The following is an 18139-nucleotide window of genomic DNA, read 5'->3' as shown; positions in this document are numbered from 1 at the left end:
CAAACATGCTGTTGTGGTCTCTCTTGTGTGGGGGGTTGGTTTTTTAGTTACACTCTAACTTACATAATTTTACTATATTGTCAGTAAACTCAACTGTGCTACCGAGCATAAGAAAACAGAACAGAAGGCAAGCACCTTTCTATTTACATTCTTTTGTGGCAAAATACATGCTTTAATTAAGTTCTCTTGGACGACCTTGTCACACAGGTCCTATTTACTAATATTATTGTCCTTTGCCCTATGATTCATTAGTGTTGCAAAGGACAGAAGCTCAGATTTTCCTTACACTGATGTAAATTCAGACTACCTCAGAATTTACTACAGTGGATTTGCTCCAGATTTACACCAGTGTTACTGAAAGCAAAATTTAGCCCCAAAAGAATATTTCTGTCTTTGGTAACAATGATGGGATCACACTGAACATAACGTAACTTATGGGCAGAATTTGACCTAGAGAATGTGAATAGCCTCATAGCACCTTGTCAGTCTACCATTTATGATTACAGATGGCCCCCAAGGAATGGAAGATGGTGGCGTATGATTTACAGAGGTTTCAAATTACATTCCATAAAAAAGGATTTTTAAAATAAAAAGTGAAATACACAGTATTGCCGACCCCAACATTTGAAAAAATCATGAGACTGGCCTAAAAAAATCATAAAATAAAAAGGATTAAATAGTGGTTTTGGTCTGCCCTCTGATTTTTGAACTTCCCCTGCTCATAAAATGTGCCTTTGACAATTAGTGGTGGCAACTCTCACAGATATATAGTGAGTAATGCAATTTGGCCCTTGCACACCTACATCAATTAATTATGCAACTCCCAGTGACATGCTGCAATCAATTCTGCATCCTTCCAGCTGCAAATCAACCCCTTTCTCTGGTACATTTCTGCTCCTCCAGTAACCGCAGAAGCTCTTCACTCTCTACCTGAACTGGGAAGGGGCAGCTCCAGGTGTGCTTCACCCACTTTTCCGGATCTGGAGTAGTGGGCAGTTCTAATAGGAGTGGCCTTCCACACTTTCCCAGGCCCGGTGGTGTGGCATTAGGGTGTGTCTTCACTACAGAATTCGCCTGGGTGATTGGCACCTGGTCTGAGCACCTAGTTTAGTCTAGCTGGGATGTGAATATCTACACTGTAAAGCCGTACCCAGGACTGTGTCCTTCTCTACACTGCAATGCGTAGAGTTTTTCCCAGTGAATTATGGAAGAATGTCTGTCCTGCTGTGCGTAGAGAGGGAATAGTGGGAAGACAATGGAGGATGTGATTTAGCTTGCATTTTCACTGCAAAGTGGGTGAGTTATTGGCCCAGGTTCTGCTTTCACTCTGGCTCTAAGACGTAAACCCAACTATGTCAGCGAGCCTGGGTTGGAAGCACCACCAAACTCTGGTGAGAGGTTTTTTGTGTGTGATGGAGTGGGGACAAGGGCACTGTTAGGAGCCTGCACCTACTCTGTAGTGAAGATGAACCCTCGTGGAGGGGAAGGGAAGGTGGGAAGAGCAGAGAGAAGTGAACTCATTTTTTACTGTACAGGATTGGAGAGGTGGGAGTAGGGCTCCCCTGATCTGCAATGCTTTTTCTAACCCCTCTTCCCTGGGAAAATGGTATTGGTAATTCCCTCCCCCTCTATCCCTATTAAAAAAAAACTTCTCTCAGTTCCAATGGGGAAGGAGATTACTCTCTGCCTGCCTCCTACAGCATCTCTGATTGGCTGCTCTTCCTCAGGAGGCGAGGAAGTAGGGAAGGCAGCCAGTCAGAGCATGTTTTCCTCTGGGAATTCTAAAAATGGTATAAAAGTTGCAGCTTCTCTCATTGTTGTGGGAAAATTACCTACAGCAGGGGTCAAAATCCCATTGCTTGTGAGAAAATTGGGTCAGGATTAATAGATTCCAAAGCTATTGTGATATAGTCTGACCTCCTGCATAACACAGGCCATAGATCTTCTCCAAAATAATTCTTAGAACATAAGTTTTTTAGATAAACATCCAATCTTCATTTAAAAATGGTCAGTGATGGAGAATCCACCATGACCCTTGGTAAATTGTTCCAATGGTTAATTATTCTCACTGTTTAAAAAGTGGCAACAATGAACACCTATTGACCAATATATGTTGTTTAAATACTCCTTTCAACAGCAGTTTGGTTTTCCACTGCAATATCTTAAAAAAACAATTAAACCCATAAATATTAGTTTAAAAATCTGATAGTAAACCAAAACACTAATTGTTTTGAGTGGAATAGTTTACATTTGTTTGTTCTGTTTGTCCCAAATGCAATTTAAATTGGGAAATATAGGAAAAAACAGCCCCCTCACAAAATGCATCTTTAACATTATTCAGTTCCTCCAAGCAAGCTTTTTTTTTTTTTTTTTTTTTTTTTTGGGAGGGTCCAATCCTGGTTCCATTAAAGTCAGTTGCAAAATTCTGATGTAATAAACTTATGACTAAACTGTATAGGATAACTGAGATTTACGCCTTCAGTCTTTTTGCAAAACTGAATATTGTAGGGAGAAAATAACAGGAAACGTCACAATTTTTCTTCAAAAAGTGGAGGGGAATTCTGCAGTTTGTTGCAAGCTATTGTAAAGAAATCTCAGAGGCCCCATTCTGCAAAAAGATCTACTGGGGTGAACCCTTGCACCCAAGAAGTTTCTGTGATGTGCACACCAATCTGTAGAGAAGTGGGCTGACACTCCAAACTCATTTCACACAGGCCACTAAACAGCCACCATATCATTACTTGCATTTTTCCATCTTGAAGATCTCAAAGTGCTTTACAGCCATTGCCTCATATCCCTGTATTGTTACACCTATTTCTGGTTGACAAAACTTAGGTGCTAAAATCAAAATTCTAGCCTTAATAATGTGAGGGTCCTAGGAGCATGGGAGCAGAATCGATTCTGAGCAAAGGTCCCTGAGCCGTTTTGTTCGTTCCTGGGAGTGTATGTGTTTGGGGTCGGGGTGGGGCGTGGGGACTGGAAATATGATAAGGTCAGCAGGTGATCTGCCCATGTCTTCTTGGAGCACTGAAGCAAGCATTAGCCAGGCCTCTTGACTAGTGGTTAAGGGAATACTAGGTCTACATTCTTCCCTGCTTCTTTGCAGGTGTATGCACACACTTCTCCTTTATATATCCAAGATATCTGCTTAAGAAGACCACATTTTTTGCCCTTAGTGACTCATCTAAACTTATATAGGAAGAACAGAGCAGGATAGAGTGTGATGAGAGTGTTAGGTAAGGATGAGGAAAGAGGTAGAACTGCTTCATCCTGAGAGTCTGCAAGGCGAAGTGACATGAATTCATTGCAATTGCAGTTATTAGAAGCTGCTTTACACAGATATGAAATAAAGTACGTATGATCCACTTCACAATGCTAGCAAGTAACCTTCTAATGATTTATTACCATCTGTGCTTCAAGCATCTATGAATGTGAAGAGTGCACTTTCAGAAGCAGTACATTTTCTGAAAGTTTCATTTCATCTGTGTGAGGAGCTAAAGTGCCCATTCCAATTTCAGCAAATCCTATTTTTAAAACACATTTCCTGCTGTGCACTTGTAAATAGGATTGTTGCCTCAATTCTCTCTCCTTCTTCTGGTGAATGCACTCAATTCTACTGCCCTACAATGTGCAGCTGGGTCACAGATCCACACAGATTGCTGCGTGAAGCATGAGTTCATTCATTCTTTGGTACAAAGTTTCCTCTTCTGAGGATCCTTGCACTCATAAAAGTGCCATGTGTCAGTGAATTCCTACACACCACTGTATTCTGGTGACTGTGTGTGTGTATCATTGCAGATGGAATTTCCAAGTGCACACTTCTGCCAAGCATTGTCAGTATTTAAACTATACAGTACATGAGTCATACAGAGGATTTAATTATGTGGGGTTTTAACCAGGTACTTCTTTCTGGTTGTCTAATTCAGAACTGGATCTCTAGTTATTACTTCACTGGACACAGAAAACATCAGTACACTATAATTGGAGATGGTGGGTGGGAGGGTTGTATTCCTCACACAATGGTAATTAGGGCTAAAAATTCCAGTCTTCACTCAGGCAAAGCACCCATTGAAGCCATTGCAAGTGTTGCCTGAGTAAGGACTAGGATTTGGCCCCAAAGTCGAAACAACTTAGGCAAATTGTGCAATACACTTTTGCCTTGATTTTCTAAAGCCTGAATTTCTAAAGTGACCTAAATCCATACACAATACATGTTTCTCCCTAGCCTGCATTCCTACAAAATAGCCTTTTGGCTACTTCTAATGCTGCCTACATTCCAGAGGCTTAGTTCAGAAGGAAAATAGAATATTTCTGCCCCTATTTGAGGAGACTGCATTCTGGTATCAACCTTGGGTCTGATAACACACATGAGTGCAGATCATTTAGGATGCATTTATTCTCAGACCCACAATATCTCTTTTTTATAACCTGCACAAACTAGAAGATCTCCAGTTATGATTTTCAAGCTGATTCTGGGATTTAACCACACAAGTTCTATTAATTTCCAGGGGAACTCTGTAGGACTAAATCCCCTCTTTAGCTTTGAGAAGTCTCAACCTTAAGTTATGGCTCTTATAGACTATTACAATTAAATACTTTTCTGGATTCTAAATGGTTAAATAAATTAATGAATAAATACAGTATTGTAGTGCGTACTGCTGGGAGAGGGAGAAGGGACTAAATTTCCCATTGGAATTCTGGTCAGCCCTTGTGCAGAAGTTCCCGGGGTATGGCAGGGCAGCTTACTCAGAGAGGTGGCCAAAATCTAATCCAGAGGATGAACAATGAAAGGACCAGTCCGTTGTTAACTCTCACTTTAGAAGCCATTTCTTCATTTGTGTCATACTCTTTCCTGTGCCACCAGGACCTTTTCTCATTGCCATAATTATGTGGGCCATAAAACATCCAAAGAAAAAAGAATATGGAGAAACTTTTATTTTCGGGGAAGAAAAAGTAGTATTGCCTTTTGGACAAATACCCAGAAAAACCCCATCCTTAGATACAGTGGAGAATTTTTATCCTGTTACAACTGTTTATTGTACTAGTGGCTGAAAGCCTGTGCTGTTGCTTGGGCATTGCCGTTGAGCCAAGTAATCCTTGATCTGCGCAGTCTCCCTCAGATAACCAAACGAAACTGCTGCTTAGGGTAGTAATTGGTTATCTCTGAGATCATAATGGTCTACAACTCTTGGCACATGGTATTAGATATGACTAACTGCAGCTGTAAACTGCACAGGTGTAATTTGTAAAGTCAAATGGCTGAGAATTTAAAAATTGTATGGTAACAGACTGTGAATCCCGGTGATGATTCAACCTGCTGATATTCTGAAGCAAAAGAACCCTTCACCAGCTGTTTCCATTGCTCCTTACTGACTCAGACATTTTGGACTTTAAAAAATGACACACACAGTGACAATCCTGGAATCTTCTTATATAACTATTTCCCCACTATTTTTGTACTTCTCTTTACATTTATTATAAGCAATTTCCATTCTGTTGTATTCTCTTGCACATGTACAATAAGCGTAATATAATCATTTTGGCCCCAAATCTCCGTTTTGATTATTTATTTGTAGCACCACCGTGCATAGGAGCCCTAATCATAGACCAGGACCCCATTGCCCTAGCTCTATGAACCACACTGTTTTGGGAGTGCCACCAGAAAAATACCAGTTATGTGGATGTGAGGATCTGCTCCATTCTGAAGGAGAGAGGAATGTCAGTGGGTCAAATGTTTTCCATGGAGGCTCTTTCTTCCTTTAAAAAAACCACAGATTATTCTGAATTAGGAGTCAAACAATGCAGATCAAAGGAAAGAATTGGGTCCTTTCTTACTTTCAGTCCACACTCAGTTCTACCAGGTCAGCCTAATTTTGATCTAAGACAATGCAAAGTGCATCCCTTTCATTATGTGCCTTGTTCAGTCAGCTACAGTGATGGTTCACTGGGCATGTGAGATCAGAATTGTTATTGATAAGCCCAATAGAAAGATAAAGGGTAAAAAAAAAATAATATCCTTTAAAGATTTAGAACATGGAGACTAAATTTCATTTAAGAGAATACAATATAATCTTAACCAATTTTCCAAGTAAGGATTTTGTTGTTTGTAGTTATCATTAAATGTATAGATTTGGGTAGGATGATTGTAACCAGAGAAACATGTTTGTTGCAGCAGAGTATAGATCCTAAAATTAAAAAACAAAGGAACAATAAATGCATGTTTGAAATAGAAATAGGTAGTGATTTTCTGGAGGGACCCTTTGTTTAAAATTCCAGCATCAACTTGAAGGAAAGGTTGGGTTGATTTTCTTGCTAGTGAAGGAATTAATTCCCTCTTTCTGTCCTGCTAAATCATTCCTGCCACAGATGACTTATCCCTGGGACTCATAAAAATATTACATAAGAGTAGATATTTTTGAGTCCTTCCCGAGACAGGGCACCTCCAGGTTTCCCTAAAAGTTATTTGTTCTGCCCTCCTTTAAATAGCACAAACACTTGAATGCTGTGCTATACTATCAATATATTGTCTCTATTTTCAACAACAAAGTGTAAGCGTTCCAGCAAAGTGCATTTAAAAGACTTTTGTTTGCCAAATGATGTTGCCTCCTTTCTTGGGCATGAGATAGGGAAACAAACTGATAGATTCTGCAGGCAAATGCACCTTTGATCTATGGGCTTTTTCAGAGGATAAAGGGAAAAATCTCTCTGAGACCCCCTGGTTAAAGTATTGGCAGTACAGCAGTGGAAATAAAGCTTTAGTCTGCTGAGAATGTATCACTTATATTTTTTTCAGACATACTCAACTAATCCCCATAGCTTAGTCATTGTCTCCTATAGTCTTGTTTTCAGTTATTAGCAAGTGGTTTAAAAACCCCTCTTTAGGTGATATGCTGGGCCCATCCTCCCATAATGTACAGTCAATTGTTAGACAAAATCCAATTTAGTCTTCAGATCTTTTTCTCAATACAAAAATAAAATAATTTTACATTTTGGGGGGAGGGGCCTAGGGATAGATTCAAAGTTTTATATTAAAACTGAATATTTTCTTCTGTAATATTCTCCTCTTTAGGGGAAACATATTTCTTCATTTAAAATATGTGGTTTAATACATTATTATGAGCTGGGAGAAATGTTATGGGATGAGATAAAAAACCTCATTCAAACTGATGTGTTAATGCCAGGGGCGGGTTTAGCCCTATTCCACCAATTCCCCCGAATCGGGCCCCGCGCCTAAGGGGGCCCCGCGCCCAGCGAGAATCCCTTCCCTGGCTAGAGGCGCCTCTTTAATTTTTATTCACCTGGCGGCACTCCGGGTCTTCAGCGGCAATTTGGCGGCGGGTCCTTCGCTCGCTCCAGGTCTTCAGCAGCGGGTCCTTCAGGCCTGCTGAAGATCCGGAGCGAGCGAAGGACCCGCTGCCGAAGTGCCTCCGAAGACTCGGAGCACCACCCGGTGAGTACAAGCCCCACGTGTTTTTTTTTTTACATTTTTGTTTGTTTGTTTGTTTTTGTCATCCCTGCTGGGGCCCCATTGAAACTGTTCAAATTGGACCCCGCACTTAAAGCCGGCCCTGGTTAATGCACCCTTCACTTAAGATAGTTTTAAGAAACACGGAAGGGGCTGAACCTAAAATAAGGCCTAATAGTGTCTGTTTAGAAGCTATCGCCATGTGGACAGGGTGGGAGGTTCCACTGAACATATGACCAGGTATGTGTGTCTGAGTGAGAGAGAGGGCAGAAAACACAGAAATGGAGAGGGAGGCAGAGGCAAAAAGCAAGAACCCCAAGAACTAACAGGTAAGCACAACGTGATGCTGGGAAAAGCTAGACAGTGAGCTTTTGGATCTGTTGGCTAACAAGGCCTTGGGCTGTAAACTTAGAAACTGCTCTTTTTGTTCTTGGTTCCTCCTGCATTCAGAGGAGTGGGAGTTTGTACATTCCTTGTAAATAAACAAGGAATAAACAATACATCAAAGAATACCAGGCTCCTGCAATTTCTACTTCGAACTGCAACTTCCCCATGGTCCTAAACTAGCTGCTCTGATCAAAAAGGATCCGAGTTACAGTACTCTGTATTAAGATGAGGAGGGAGGGAACAGATAACATTGAGGGCATGATTTAGATTAATTTAGTCAAAGCTTTTTAATTTAGCCCATTATGCTTGTGTGTACTGGGTAAAATAATCCTCTCCCTGCACAAAGCCAATTGTGATGGGGTTGGGCTTACCACTGCTTCCTGGTGATTAGGTCACTGAATCCCAGCTCTAGCAGTCCCCCCTTCAGGTAGCGATTCAGCCCTCTGCCCAGGTCGCCAATTGATTTTCCCTTTCCATAGTAACAAAGTCCAACAAAATATATGTAGTCCAAAAAGAAAGTGTCTTTAACCCACCTCCATCCACTGTGGGTGTTGCACCCTTGACTCAAAGCTTACAGTGTCTCTATCCCCCCGTATTTCTGAAGGGGTTTGTGCCCACTTCACGAAAGGTGGTAGAGGAGCTCAGACCCTCCCTGTCCACAGGGCTCTGACCCCGGGGCTTACAAGAGGCAGTGACAGCAAACACCCCGGAGTGCCTCCCTGGGCCACTTCCTACCACGTACTTTCCCTGTCCAAGGTGTGATCAAAGCCCCATAAATAATCCATCAGAAGTTGGAGTGAAGGGTTCCCTAGTCCTAGGGAAAGGCTACTCACTCCAGTAGGCCCTCTCCCTTGCAGCCAGGACTCCTGCTGTACCATTACTGAGGGATTCCCAAGATAGGTCTCTCCTGTCTGCCCCTTTTTCAGATGGCCTGGCTCTCTTTTAAGCTCCTCCTCCAGCTGGAGCAACAGGGCTGGTGGGGTGAAGTCACCTGTGCCCAGGACTGCTCCTTAACTCTTTTTCCCCCCAGTTTGGGGTGTATTAATTTATTTGCAGGGAACTAAGCAGGAACTTAGGGAGACAGAGTTCTCTGAGGCTACAGTCTACAGACAGGTTGTAAGGCTATAATGAAACCTCTATTCCAACCAATATGCTGTAGTAATGGCCATCGTCCTTTGACACTCCTTTTGGAAGGGTTCTCAACTAATGGATCCACATAAATAGAGATCCCGTAGTCCCTGCCACACCCCTAATTTTTTGCTTCATACTTTCATATGTGGCACCAGCATAGACACCACCTGTTAGAAGTGCAGAGGCTGTATAAGAACTTTGCATTAATAAGACAAGGGAGATTTGACACAGCTTGCAGCCACAGTTGGATCATGTAGAGCAGAGGTTCTCAAACTTCATTGCACTGTGGCGTGACCCCCTTCTGACAACAAAAATTACTACAGGACCCCAGGAGGGGGGACTGAAGCCCAAGCCCGCCTAAGCCCTGATGGCCTGGGGGAGGGGCAAAGCCAAAGCCCCACTACCTCAGGCTGGGGGGGCAAAGCCAAAGCCCAAGGGCTTCAACCCCAGGCAGGGGGCCTGTAACCTTAGTCCTGCTGCCTAGGGCTGAAGCTCTTGGGCTTTGACTCTGGGTCCCAGCACGTCTAAGCCAGCCTTGGCGACCATATCAAAATGGGGCCGCAACCCACTTTGGGGTCTCCACCCACAGTTTGAGAACCGCCGATGTAGAGTATTGTCTGAGTGCCTAAAAACAAGCAGTGAAATCATTGCCCCATTTAAGTCAATGGAAACTTTGCCAAGATTTCACCCGGGACGTCTATTGCACACGTATTAGAATATATTATCTAGCAAATGGAATTCTGGGAAGCCTCCTGCTAAGGAGCTAGTGCTGTGCATGTGCAGTAAACCTATATACTTTCAAACCTCAACATCTTGCCCCCCTGGCCATTTAAAAAATTGTTTTTCTAAAAAACATCAGAGGAGCCTAATCCCCAATGATTTAGTAGCCCGTTTTTAAAATAAAAAATATAAAATTTAAGTAATTTTTAAACTAATGGCATGCCAAAAAACAAAACAGAAAAACCCAACTCTTCAGCCTGGCTAACTGAAATTTGTTTGCCGTTCAATAAGAGAAAAAAATGAACTTATATCAACATTTTAAAAAAATCAATTAATTCTCTCAGGTAATAGCACTAAGGACACTACTATTCCAAGGCTGGTGGAGACCATAGAATGTAGCCATTCTTCTTTTTTCAGTATGTTGGGTTTTTTCTTTGCACCCTTTCATCAGTTGTTGTTTATCTTTATTTTAAAAGTTTCCTTAGTGTGAACTAGGATTCATGAAACATTCTCAATCAGCAGTGCCTGAGAATGGAGTCCTCTCTTTACCCACATCAGGTATAGCAATGGACAGTGACAGCACAAACTTCCCCACAATGCCCAGCCACTGTGCTGGAAATTCAGCACTGACCTGGAAAAGCCACCTGGAGAGGTGAAAAGACAGGATAGGCTCCATATCCATGTAGTCTTCTATTGCTAAGACTGTAACAAGGTTGCCCAGCTAGTGTTAGTGGGACTGGTTTTGTGATGAGGATACCTGCCCACTGGAAACTGGACTAAGACCAGTGGTCTATATGAAATGAGTTTGGTGAAGAGCCATAAGATATTAATAACTGTTGGTGATTGCAATCCTGAGCTGGATTCAGTTTGAGCTGAAAATATAGAGCTGAAAAGTTATGTGTACCAGTCCCAATTTTCTTTTTGTTTAGTAATTTAATTGTTAATGTGCTGTTATCCCAGATTCCCAGAAGACCCAATGTAGTGTTGGAATCAAGACGGCGACTCATGGCCACTGAAGCGCAAGTGACAGATGCATACTATCCACTGAATGTGACCAATGGAACCAGCACATGCATCCTTTTTTATGCCAGTAATTTCAGCCTCACAGCCAACAAATCAGTTCATGCAGATTTGACAAATTTAACATTTGTGTCCCGTAAGGTGGACTTCAGTTCATCTCTTTGTTCAGACGCCAATGCAACGTGAGTCAGACAAAGATCCATACCACAAAATGCATGTGATTCTAACAGCTAATCAGAAGTAGTGCAATTTCAACAGGCTAATATTAATTTAATAAAACACCGTGGATAAAATACCTCAAGTTTCATTTTCTTGTAGGAAAATGACAGAGGCAACACCACAGGAATCATTTAATCTTGGTTTCTGTTTTTTATGACTGTTTTCCTTTTATTGTTTTTCCTTGTTTGCTTATGAGAGTACAGTTAAAATGAGTTTTGGCTAGAATTGTTATCTTTACTTTCCTCAGTGCCTCTGAGCTGCTGTTTCTCAGCTTCTGTTAGCATCTTGTCTCTCTTCTACAACTACTGAAACCTCCACTAGCATTAGTGAGACAACAGTTTCATTGTAAGATTTCCCAACAGTGAAGCCGTGCCAATACATGGTATTAATCCGGCTGTGAGTATGTTCATGGAACAAGGTCTCTTGTCATTGCATTCTCTATTTTCCATTCTTTTAAAACACCTGCTGGAGGGAGATGAAGCATTTCTGCTTGAAATGTTTGTCATATTTGTCCTGTTTACTGTATCTTTTTGCTGTGTAATTTCTTTGTAGTTATCTATTGATTTAGAAAATTGAGTTTGATTTTAAGTTGCAATGCCCTAATTTAAACTGACACACTGTAACATTTAAAATACTTTTTTATTCGTAGGTTGTCATTGAACTATACTGGGTTAGTGGATGGAATCAACAACCTAAAAATAAGGTATCTTTATAGTTTATTCATAAAACCTTTCTACTTGAGGAGTATCTGTAAATTAGGACATAAACAGAAGAGGATCAAGTGAAAATTTTTTATTCACTATTTCTGTTCTGGAATAAGTCTACAATGGGTCGTAGAGGTATTTTGATATCTTTCAAAAATGTTATAAGTTAACCAATTTTTGTTTCTCTATGCTGGCTCTTTTTACAATGCATGGAAGATTCATGAACCAATAGGCTAGACTCTTATATATAGTGTAGGATGCACATGTAACTTTAAAGATCTGTAAACCTTTTAGATGTCCACAGATAAGGTCTTCTCTTAATTAAAAAAAAGTGTAGCAAAACAATTATGTTCATAGGACATTGGCACATGAACTCTCCTACTGCTAGCAGTGTCAAAAGTGTACCCATTTCCCATGCTGATCTTGGGTTTATGAATCATCAACTTAATCATATCCATTGTAGGACTATTCCACAAGCCAGAATAAATATAGTAGGGATAGTGATGTGTAAGTAAGTCTAATATCTAAACAGTAGTTCATATCCATCGCCGTGATTGCAGTCTTATTATTCAGTGAGCACTATCAGTGTATTCAGTGTTTTGCAAAATGAAACAAAAGAAGTCAGTAATGGCCCAGTGCTGCAAAGTGCTGAACATCTTCTGTGAGTGGGTGACTGCTGTTGCATATTTAAATTTAATAATTATTCATGATTTCAAATAACTGGCTCAGTTGGCATTATTTAACCAGATTATTAGTCAAAGATTAATACAGCGCTATACAGAATACAGAAAGAAAGTGTATTTTACCACCTTTTATGAATGATGAAAAGATGGCACCCCAGTCTCTTCTTCTGTAAGAAGTGGAATGTTGGCAGTTTGCGCATTCCCAGTCTAACTCCTAAAACCTCTTACCTTTTACAGGATGTGAGACAAAGAAGTTCCTTTGTGGGGAGGGAAAAGTTACTTTCCCACAATTGATTTTGCTATGTAGTTGGTTGGTTTTGTTTGTTTGTTTTTAATATCTCATTTTACCTAATTTACTTATGAAATTTCTTCTTTGGTACCTTAGTTTGCCTGACTGATAAACTTAGAGGGATTTCTAACCCAGTTATCTGTAAGAACACCTGTTTGAACAAGCCTTTCTAATGAGTTAAAAAGATCTTTCAATGGGTCATTATTTCATAAATCACAGAAAACAGAAAGCCGGTGCTCAGGGCCGGGGCAGCGCACAGAGCCCTCCTGGCTGCCTCTCCACCTAGGAGCCAGACATGCCGGCTGCTTCCAGGGAGCTATGTAGGGAGCCTGCCAGCCCTACAGCAACAGTACTTTTAATGGCCCAGTCAGCGGTGCTGATTGGAGCCACCCAAGTCCCTTTTCGACTGGGTGTTCCAGGTGAAAACCGGACACCTGGCAACCCTAGGACAGGGAGGGAGCGCCGCTTCGGCTCCCAGCCCTGGCCCCTACCCCTGCTTCCAGCCGCTGGCTCCTGCTCCTGTCCACAACTCCTGCCTCCTGCCTGCAGCCCCTGTCCCAGCCACAGCTAAGCCCAGGGGAGGGGCATGGACACATTCCATTACTAGTAAAGGGAGGTGCCAGAGAAAAAGTTTGGACACCACTGTGGTAAAAGGTTTAGATAATGTGACCCATGAGAAAAACTGGGTGAGTTTAGTCTTCAGAGGAGAAGACCAAGAGAGGATCCGATAAGTCTTCAAATATGTTACAGCTGTTACAAAGAGGATAGTGATCAGTCATTCTCCATGGCAACAGCAGGTAGGACAAGAAATAATCAACTTAATCTGATGCAAGGAAGATTTTAGGTTAGATATTAGAACATTTTTCATAACTATAAGGATAGTTAGGGATGTTGTGGAATCCCCATTATGGGAGGTTAAGACTAGGTTAGACAAACACCTGTCAAGGATGGTCTAGGTATATGTGGTCCTGCCTCAGAATCCGGGGGATGAACTAGATGACCTCTTGAGGGTCCTTCGAAGCCAAATTTCTATGATTCTCTAATTCCCATAGAGTTCTATAGCTTGGGGTTGCAAAGAGAGATGAGAGCAGAGGAGTATGCAGGAGCTAGATTGTACAGTGACTTACAGACAAGGTGTTTAAATTGAATGTAAATTGGAAAGGATCAAAAGTGTCTGGAGCAGCAGACAAGACAGGTGATTTTTGCAGTTGTTTTGGATGGGTTGAAGATGGACAGAGGAAGACTAGGAAGAGGTTAGGGAAGTCAAAGAGAAGAATCTTGCTGTAGTTAAGGTAGGAGATTATCAGGGTTGAGCAAGGTTTTTGGAAGTGGAAATAGAGAAGAAAATGGCAGCAAATTCTAAGCCTGGGTGAATTGGGGTTTTGCCAAGGGTTACAGAGAAGGGGGAAAGTGGAGACATTTTGGAAGATATGTTGAATTCCATTTTTGACATGTTAAATTCAGGTTGGCAGAGACACATCCCGAAGGAGATGTGTCATAGAGGCAGTCAGAGATGTGAGCTTAAAAGGAGGGGGAAAGTCAGGATATAGAGAGAAGTGTGCAGTCATCATGTAGAGGTGATAGTTGATAGTAATAATATGACATGTTTTGTTAAGAAAGCCAGATGTTTGTCAGGGGGAATATAGCACAGGGGAGATTATTGGAATTAAAGTTTTTCCTCTTTTTCACCCAAGTGATTACCCAGCATATGAGGTCTTGCAGGTTGTTTGTGTTAGGAAGAGAAATTAATGATGGAATCAGGTTTTTCTTTGATTCAATCCTATTTATTTACAAGGAATGTACAAAGGGCTGTTTCCCTGAACACAATGAAAAGCAAACAACAGGAGACAGTTTCTTTGCTCTCAGTTCCAAATCACTTTCAAGCCAGCACTTTGCCCAAAACCTTTCTCGTTTTTTTCTCGGGATCGTGCTACAAACACTTCTTTGACTGTTTGTGGTGCTACCCTTTTCTGTGTGCTTCTGTGTTGTTTCTGCCACTTCTGTCTGCCTAGTCTTTGGCAGCTTCTTGCATGTACAAGTGCAGACACCCTCTCCGTAGCCCTCACACACGCACACCTCTCCACCCAAAACAATACCCAGTCCTCTGAATTTGCATTTATCTTCCACCCACATAGCTCAGTTTCTGACTAGCCTTGCACGTGGCCTGTATTTTAGGTGGTGGTTCCTATTGTATCAGCTATTTTATTCCATATAGGTGCCTAACTGTTTCTTACAGTTATCCTGAATGAAGGGCAAGAGTCAAACCCATCAACTTCAACAAGGTTTCATTCAATCCCCCAGCATAACCATGTTTCCTAGAATATATAGGGGGTGAAGATTCCTGCAAAATACTATAAATCTTAAAGAACTTAAAAGATGTACCTGGATTGATATTATGTTGGTAAGATGGAAAATTAATTTAAGTGAAGAGAATTAAAGTTTTTAAAGACTGTTTTTCGGGGAGGAGGCAGTTTTGTTAGACCCCACAACAGTAAATCCCAAACAAGGGGAATGCTAATATAGAAACAGAAGACTCTGGAATGTGAAAAGTTAATCTCAGATTTCAATGGCAGTGAATAAAATCAAATGTGACATTAATACATGCATATGGACTTAATGAGGATTATTCAGACCTATGTGTAATCATCTGTTTGCTAAAATTTGTTCTTTTTATTAATTATTTGGAGATAACTTTAATATGACCATGAATCCCAGATTCATCTAGAGAAGAAGAAATGTAAAGCAACCTGGAAAGATTTTAGTGTAAATTAATGCTGTCTGGAGAACACCCAAAATAGGAGCATGTTTTCTTCCCCAATCTAGAATATGTTTTTGTGTTCTTGGAGCCTGCCACAAAGGAGGCAGACATACTGCCAGTGGTTCTCTTGGATCATGCTCCTATTTAATCAGATCCTAAATTGCAAATGTAAACCCTTCCTAATAAGTATGGGAACGCTTAACTATACATACTGTACTTACCATCTGTTGTCCTCAAACACTTTATTGACATTAACTAAGCACTTCTCAGAACATGCTGTGAGGTAATTATTATCAGTCCTTTTCACTGATAGGGAAGGTTAGAAAGAAAGGTTAAATTACTTCCCCAAGGTGATGGAATAAGTGTCTAATTTAGGATTAGAACTCAGGCTTTGTCTACATGGCAAGTTAGTTCACGGCAAGTCAGGACATGGATCTACAGTGCACTAGTTTGCTACATACCAACTGGTTGTGTGGACTCTACTACCATGCACTAGATCCCCTGAATTTGCAGTGCACACTAACAGTAACGTGGCCAGTTAGAATGTGGCAAGCTAGTGTGCTGTAGATTAACATCCTGGATTGCCATGCACTAACTCACTGTATAGACAAGCCCTAAGGCTTCCTTGTTCTTTACTTATACTACAAGTTCACAGCCCTGTATGAGACAACCACTTTGTTGAACCTATGGAAGAGGGGAAAGCCCACAGGATATCCTAAAAGATTCACTTAACAGAATTTCCTCCATGTCTCCCTCCAAGGGCTTCCTTTCTGATTCACTGAATAGAAGGGGTTGTGACATGCAAACCCCAAAGATCTTAAGCATCCATGGGTAGAACATAGTACAGCTACATGAATCCAGACCTATCCCCTATAGCAGTACAGCTTCGTAGGAGATTAATTGGCTGCACACCCATTGTCTTGCACAAAACCCCCATTTTAAATGTTTGAAACAGTGAATCAGGAAGGTCCATAGGGGGCATTGTATTGACAATGGCTTCTCCTCAGTTATGCTTATCCCATACTGTTAAGAGCCAAGCACCAGGAGTTCCTGCAGAGGAGCCCCACAAGCTGGCAGGAATGGATGAGCCACTGTCCTCCACCCAAGTTCCACCGTCCTTAGATCTCCTCTTTGGAACAATCTTGGGTCTGCCTGTGCTTGAAAGGTTACTATGAAACCTAGAGCCAAATCCTACCTTGGAGGCTTGTGAGTAACTCCCAGTGAAGTGGGAGTTGCATGCACATGTTTGAGCACAGAATTTGGCCTTAAAAATACTATGATTTAGATAAGGACATAATTCACCTGAAATTAGTTTGGGATACATTTTAGGAGTTGACCTAAGGAGATGAAATCTAGGGGAAGAAAATAATTGGATAGAGTAAATAATTGAAAGCAGAATTGAAATTATTGGATGGCAGCTTGAAAACAAAGTAGCAAGCCCCATCTAAGGTAAAAGAAAATAGGATGGAATTAGAAAGGGTATTAAACTACAAAGCTTACATTCTCCGCCACTGGGGCTCTAAGAGCTATTAATAAAATGGGGAAAGAGCTCATAGAAACATGCAACAATATAATAAAACATTGACGCCCTCTATCTGAACAGCCTCAGGTAGAACAATAAGTGAAAGAGGGGTGACCGCCACAGAATTTAGAGAATTTCATAAGGTCTTTTAAACTTCACCATACAGTACAGATGACAGGGGATTATCTCGGGCTTGGTTATTTGGGCATTGTTAAAAAGAAGTTTTTTGCTCTTCCAAGCAGGGCCGGCTCCAGACCCCAGCGTGCCAAGCGTGCGCTTGGGGCAGCATTTTGCCGGCAGGCGGCTCCGGCAGACCTTCCGCAGTCATGCCTGCGGGAGGTCCACCGGAGCCACGGGACCAGCGGACCCTCCGCAGGCACGTCTGCAAGAGGTCCCCCGGAGCCGCGGGACCAGCGGACCCTCCGCAGTCATGCCTGCGGGAGGTCCGCTGGTCCCGTGGCTCCGATGGACCTCCCGCAGGCATGACTGCAGAAGGTCCACCGGAGCTGCCTGCCGCCCTGCTTGGGGCGGCCAGATTCCTAGAGCCGCCCCTGCTTCCAAGACTGCATAAGAGATAGATTCCAGTCTCATAAGATCTTGAGACAGCCAAGAAAAGAGGGACAGGAAGTCCACTGAAGAGAATGGTTCTCCTGATAATTTTATTTACAGTTCAGAGTGTGGTTTTGCTCTGAAAAGCTACAATGTGTAAAATGGCAAATGCTACCTCAACAATTCTTAAGGTCTGTGTATATTCAAAATCATATCTTCTCACTTCAGTGACAGAAAAAGTATTATTTCATTTTACTCCTCTTAGCCCCACGGAGGCTAACTGCTAGTCCTGAAAACTCAGTCTAGGATATGAGTGTCAAGCTTGTTCTCTTCCTTCTTGTAGATCATAAATAGACTTATTTACTAAATTCCAATTTGTTCAAAGACACTTAGGGCTGAAGGAGGGTCCACAGCAGTTAATGTGGGGGCATAATTTGGCCAGCAGATTGTTATTAAAGGTGATAGATGCATGGAAAAAAGTACTCAGCTTGTCACTCAGATCCTGGATTGAGTTTTCAAGACTAGCAGTTAGGAAAAATTTACGCTGAGAAAATCTGATCTGAAATCTGAGGGACAAAAGCGGTAGTTGACTACTTTCCCAGTAGAACCATATTTTAATGATTATTAGATCCCCATATTAATTGAATCCTTGAATCAAGTATTAAACTGTCACCGTCTTCCATTATGAACAG

The 18139-nt window shown here is 41.6% G+C and overlaps 1 protein-coding gene across 5 annotated transcripts in view; it reads left to right on the top strand.

The window, feature by feature from the left end:
- IQUB (IQ motif and ubiquitin domain containing) overlaps window positions 1–18139 on the top strand; it is a 133454-nt gene that overhangs the window by 108346 nt on the left and 6969 nt on the right. For all 5 annotated transcript variants that reach the window (XM_039510513.1, XM_039510499.1, XM_039510506.1 and 2 more), the window contains 2 exons: window positions 10664–10905; window positions 11592–11645. In XM_039510513.1, coding sequence (XP_039366447.1) covers window positions 10664–10905; window positions 11592–11645 — 296 coding nt within the window. The remainder of the gene's footprint in view (window positions 1–10663; window positions 10906–11591; window positions 11646–18139) is intronic.

Source organism: Mauremys reevesii, linkage group 1 (assembly GCF_016161935.1).
Source record: "Mauremys reevesii isolate NIE-2019 linkage group 1, ASM1616193v1, whole genome shotgun sequence".
Classification (NCBI taxonomy): Eukaryota; Metazoa; Chordata; order Testudines; family Geoemydidae; genus Mauremys; species Mauremys reevesii.
This window is presented reverse-complemented; position numbering and strand designations above follow the sequence as displayed.